This window comes from Zeus faber, assembly GCF_960531495.2.
Source record: "Zeus faber genome assembly, chromosome: 1".
In the NCBI taxonomy this organism is placed as follows: domain Eukaryota; kingdom Metazoa; phylum Chordata; class Actinopteri; order Zeiformes; family Zeidae; genus Zeus; species Zeus faber.
This window is the reverse complement of record NC_137193.1, coordinates 387,918-393,787: the sequence shown is the minus strand read 5'-3', so window position 1 is coordinate 393,787 and position 5,870 is coordinate 387,918. Positions and strand designations below refer to the sequence as shown.

Sequence of the window (5,870 nt, the reverse complement as noted above, 5' to 3'; positions counted from 1 at the left end):
TTCTCTATATTTTATATTGTTCATAGTGTGTACTTGATATGCTCTTAATTTCTGCTGCTGGAATGATGACAATTTCCCCGTTGTGGGACTAATAAAGGTTGATCTTATCTTATTGTGCATAGTTTTATATATTGTGTATAGTTATAAATAATACATAATAGATATATGTGTATATGATGATAATATAATTTAATATATGGTATGTATATCAGGTTTCATATCTCAGGCTGCAGTGTGCGCGGGAACAAAGCCCTCTAGTGACGCATCACCCCAACTGCCCCCCCAGCAAACAGGCGAAAAGCGTTCCTGAGCCTTTCGGCTTTCCATACACGGCAGCGGCGGTGACGTCAGAGCTAGCAGCTAGCACTAGCATATAGCAGCTCGGCTGGTCAGCAGCGTCTCTGCGGGTCAGACAGACGGACACTGCCTCCTGCTTCAACATGTCGGCACTGCAGGCCGTGAGGGCGGAGCTCAGCCGGCCCCTGGCGGCAGCTCTGGAGGACATTCTGCTCATATTTGGAAAAACCATCTCACAATACGAACGGAAGATTTGTGCTTTACAGCAAGAGAACCGTCACAAAGCCGAGCGGCCGGACGCCATGTTGGACCCAGCAGGCCGCATAGCCGAGCGTCCGGACGCCATGTCGGACACAGCAGGTCACACATCCGGGCGGCCGGGCGCCATCTTGGACTCAACAGGTCACAAAACCAAGCAGCTGAACGCCATGTTGGATTCAGCAGGTCACCAAGACGAGCCGCTGGACGCCATGTTGGACCCAGCAGCTTTAACCAAGCAGCTGGACGCCATTTTGGCTCCACCCGGCCACAGAGCCATGCAGCCGGACGCCATGTTGGAGCCTGCGGGTCACCGATGCAGGCGGCCGGACGCCATGTTGGAGCCAGCAGGTGGTACAGCGGTTTAAAGTGGGTTTTAGAAGTAATAACAATAAAAATAATCCAAAGGGAAATGTCACAACAGCACCGCCCAGCGCACGTCACACACAACATAGAACAAAATAAAAGCACGTAGTTATATCATCAAATAGAAAAGGTGGTTGTATATTTTAGTATACAAGAACATGATGCCATCGGTAAATAAATACTATCCACTGTCCAGTGATGATACACATAGTATATAAATATGGTCATAATATAAAAGCAGAGTAGAATTATTCGGGGTCCTGTCCGTAGGAAAACCTAATTTTGAAATGTTAGAACTATGTGAGCATGACGTCGGCAGAGCCTCCGAGCACTGCTGTGTTGGTAATGACGGAACCGCTCCGTCCAAGGTCATAGTTTACTGACACGTCACACATCTGGTTGTAAAACAAAGGAGATTCAATTTACAGTAAGTCGCTTTATGATGTCATATTATTTAATATAAATTATATTTGCAGTGAGATGGTTTGACATATTTTTTACTATAAATTATATTTACAGTAAGACTATGATGTCATATTATTTACTAGAAATGGTATTTACAGTAAGACGCTCAATGATGTCATATTATTTAATATAAATTATATTTACAGGGAGGGGCTTTATGACATCATTTTTTTATCACATTTACATTTACATTTAGTCATTGATCAGAGGCTTTTATCCAAAGCGACTTACAATCATTCAAACAGTGACGGACGCAGCCATCAGGAGCAATGAGGGGTTAAGTGTCTTGCTCAAGGACACTACAGCATGCTAGCAGGAGGAGCCTGGGATCCAACCAGCAACCTTTACATCACTAGACCACCAGCTCTACCGCCTGAGCTACCATCCCCACCCACCCACCCATTATAAATAATATTTACAGTAAGATGCTTTATGACATCATATTATTTACTATAAATGTACAGGTTCTGATTGAACATGTCCAGTTGGACCGTGTCCAGTGTGTAGTGTTTAGACGTTACCAAACTATGTAGTAATGTGTATATATATATATATATATATATATATATATATATATGTGTATTATTTATATTCATATTTAACTTCTTACCTGGTAGATGTCAGTAGATCTGTTGGATCGATATTTTAAATCTATGCTCCACATTACTTTGCCTGAGTAATGAAAAATACAATTAAAAATAATCCTGAAAATTAGACACCGCATCCACTCGAAAACACTGAAATGTGCGACTGAGTGATGCGTTCGAGATCCAGCGAGGCATCAGAAAAAAAGAAGCCATGCAATGGTAATTCAGCACAGAAATACCACAAGGTTTTTCGTAGTTAATGGAAATGTAACTTACTGAAATGTAATCCAAGTAAAACACTTGTGGTGACGTGCCTGACACGGCACCAAGCAGCCACCCGTCACTGGGAGTGCATCTCTATTTCCAAAGACATGGTAAGTTCTAACAATGGAAGTTCTGGTTGCCAGTTAAACATGGACGGTTGCTTTAAAAACGGGAGGGTTGGGTTGTGTAGACCGCATAGTGGTTGCTCCGCATAGCGGTTGCTCCGCAAGATGAGCGACCGGGAGACGACAGACCGGGGAAAGCCCATGCTGCATTCAAGTAAACTCGAAAAATCGTGCTGCGTTTTAGAGAACCCCGGAAACTAAAACGCACACATGACCAAACTGGACCCCGTGTATTGCTGCCTGCAGCTATATTTTTTATTATTTTATGGTGTGCAGTGTGCAATAGAAGCGTTGGTATTATATATTGTGCACTAGGGCAATAATAACAATAATTATATAGTGCAATTCTCAACCAGCTATCAGCTATTTGAGAGAAGGGATAAAAGCAAAGCACACTAAAGCGTCAGCCTCATCATCCCATGCTGCGGCAGAGAGGACTGTGTTATAGCACACGCTCCATCGGGATCCAGCTGCTCTGTTATTTTGTTCATAAGTATTTTGTGGCTGGAAAACTGCACTGAGAAGCACGGAGAAATCTGGCTAAAACAATAAGATGCAATAATAGAAACAGGGGGCATGGGAACAGCGGCGTAGTTAACGCTGAGCTGTGTCTTGACCTTAAAGTAAAACTGTACGATGTGGAAGTCTGGAATTGTTATGCCTTTGTGGATTTCCAGGTGAGGACCAGAGTGTGGAGGAACCGGAGCCGGCAGAGGGGACAGGAAGCAGCGAGGAGCAGAGCAACAGTCGACATAAGTCTTTCACAGAAGAAGAGGAAGAGGACGAGGGGGAAGGGGACGAAAGCGCAGAAGAGAAGAAGCTGGATAAAAACACGATTCGATCGACCAACTGGGCCGTCAACACGCTCAGGGACTTCCTGAAGGAGAAGAGGATGAACGTGGACCTGGCCACCTACTCTGCAGCGTCCCTCAACGACACCCTGAGGCTCTTCTACGCCTCGGTCCAGACCACCAAGGGCGAGGACTACAGCGTGTCCAGCTTCCTGGCTCTGAGGGCGGGGATCAACCGCTCGGTGGCGTACAACATCATGGCCGACACCGAGTTCAAGTCCTGCAACGCCGTGTTCAAGTCCCTGCTTAGGAAGTACCGCAAGCAGCAGAAGGGCGTCTGCGTGCACCACGTGCGCATTCCCGACGACGACCTGGAGACTCTGCGCACGTCGCCGGCCCTGTCCCCTGACACGGCGCCCGGCCTGGTTCGGAAGGTCTGGTTCGACACCCAGCTCTGCCTGGCGCGGCGGGGCCGCGGGGGCAACCGGGAGCTGACTCCCGACTCGTTCGTGGTGAAAGTCGACGACAGCAACGGACTGGAATATGTCACCTTCTCACACGAGGCGGAGAGCCACGGAGACGGCTCCCCGGATCAGAAGGACCTGCTGAGGGGGGTCATGTATGCAGCCCCCGGGGATCCGCTGTGTCCCGTCCACAGCTTCAACAAGTATCTGTCCAAGTGTCCCAAGAACGCAAAGTCCTTCTTCCTCCATCCCCGACGGGCACCGCAGTTCACGCTGAACTCAAGCCAGCTGTGGTACACCACCGAGCCCATGGGGGTCCACTTCCTGGGGAACCTGCTGAAGAAGATCTGCGAGGAGGTCAGAGTATACTATTAGCATCATTCCTTCTCCTGTAGTTACTCACTGCAGTCATAGTGGAGGTTACTGCAGTAGTTGTACTAGTTACTGCAGTAGTTGTACTAATTACTACAGTATTATTGTTGTTTCTCCAGGTGGGCCTTCCTCGCTCCTACACCAACCACTCCCTGCGCGTCACAGCCGTGCACCGTCTGACGGAGGCCGGCCTCGGGAGCAGGGATGTGCTGTCGGTGGCGGGGCACCACAGCGAGCACAACCTGCCGGTGCTGTGGGCCCCCAGCCTGCAGGAGAGGAGAGCCTGGGGCCACATCCTGATCTCCAACGGTACCTTACACTTCACGTTGATCCTCCATCCCAACCTCCACAAAACCTGCATAATCAGGTGTAGTTGCAGCTCAAAACGCTGTCCCAAAATCCTGGAAGTCTGCCATAGTCCCTCCTCCATTAGGTGGGCGGGTGAGATCCTGGCCATCGTGGAACCTCAGATCCAGGAGGAACTGTGGTTCTGGTCCTGGACCAACCCTATCGACCCTGAGGTCTTCGTTGGGTTGAACGACACTGAGCTTTTCCAACGTTTAATCTGTGCTTTTCCTCCTTCCCTCCAGAGCTCCAGCAGCCTCCCCCTGAGCAGCAGGGGTGGAGCCCCTGTCTGGGCCAGGAGGAGCCAGAGCCCCCACACATAAAAGAGGAAGAGGAGGAGTTCCCTGTGAAGATTGAAAGCGATGAAGAGTGTGCTCACTGGTCCCAACTCCATCACCCTGAGGAGAACCGAGAGGCAGAACCTGTGGCCGGAACCTCCACCCAACAGGTGGAAGTAGAAGCTGATCCACAGGATCCAGCCGCTGCTCCCATCTGTACCGGATCTGAGACCGAAGACAGCGATGAAGGTCGGGTGGAGAACAGACAAGCTCCTTCGGGGTCCTCCGTCGGGCAGGAGTTGGTGGAGAATGTTCCCTTTTCTCTTCTGTGTAAAGTTTGCAAGAAGCCCTTTTCCAGTCGCAAGTACCTGATGCAGCACGTGAGGCTCCACGCAGAATGGTGTGGTTTGTGCGGGAAGCATCTGGAGCCTCCGGAAAACCTGGAGCTCCACCTGGAGAGTCACAAGACCTGCGGCGTGTGTGCCAAGCGGTTCTGCTCTGTCAGCAAGCTGGAGCGGCACATGATGGTGCACAGCGGAGAGAAGCCCTTCAGGTGCCTGGTGTGCGGCGGATCCTTCTGCAACAAGAGCAACCTGCAGAAGCACCTACGGAGTCACGGCGCCGACAAGCCCTTCAGCTGCTCCGTCTGTGGGCGGAGGTTCCACTACAAGTTCTGCTGCAAGGTCCACATGAGGCGGCACACTGGCGAGAAGCCCTTTGGCTGCTCCATCTGCGGGCGGAGATTCGCGGTGAAGGGCTCGCTGACGGAGCACATGGCACTCCACACCGGGGAGAAACCGCTCAGCTGCTCAGTCTGCGGGAAGAGATTCAGCCGCTCCGGGAGGCTAAAGCTCCACCTGTCGCTCCACACCGGGACCAAAGCCTTCATCTGCTCCGTCTGTGGGCGGAGCTTCGACAGCGACGGGAACCTGAGGAGGCACATGAGGAGCCACACCAAGTAGGAGTTGTGGAGCTGTTGATGGAGATGAGCCGTAGGTGAAACAGAGCTGCAGTTGGAGCAGCAGGTGGAACAGAGCAGCTGGTGGTGCTGAGCTCCAGGTGAGCTGAGCAGTATGTGAAACAGCTGCAGGTGGAACAGAGCAGCAGATGGAGCAGCAGGTGTAACAGAGCAGCAGGTGGAGCTGAGCAGCAGGTGGAATAGAGCAGAAGATGGAGCTGCAGGTGGAATAGAGCTGCAGGTGGAGCTGAGCTGCAGGTGGAACAGAGCAGCAGATGGAGTTTCAGGTGGAGCTGGGCT

The 5,870-nt window shown here is 50.7% G+C and overlaps 1 protein-coding gene across 1 annotated transcript; it reads left to right on the top strand.

The window, feature by feature from the left end:
- The first annotated feature begins 412 nt into the window (after positions 1-412).
- Positions 413-5,870, top strand: LOC307238337 (uncharacterized protein). Its single transcript, XM_080011269.1, has 4 exons — positions 413-906; positions 3,040-3,974; positions 4,109-4,298; positions 4,580-5,870. Exons 1-4 carry the CDS (start codon positions 441-443, stop codon positions 5,572-5,574), a joined length of 2,586 nt encoding a protein of 861 aa, XP_079867395.1. The 5' UTR covers positions 413-440; the 3' UTR covers positions 5,575-5,870.

Coding starts and splice junctions, on each gene's coding strand:
- LOC307238337 (XM_080011269.1), top strand. CDS start 441: ATGTCGGCACTGCAGGCCGTGAGGGCGGAGCTCAGCCGGCCCCTGGCG. Junction 907..3,039: donor CGCCATGTTGGAGCCAGCAG/GTGGTACAGCGG, acceptor GTGGATTTCCAG/GTGAGGACCAGAGTGTGGAG. Junction 3,975..4,108: donor TGAAGAAGATCTGCGAGGAG/GTCAGAGTATAC, acceptor TTGTTTCTCCAG/GTGGGCCTTCCTCGCTCCTA.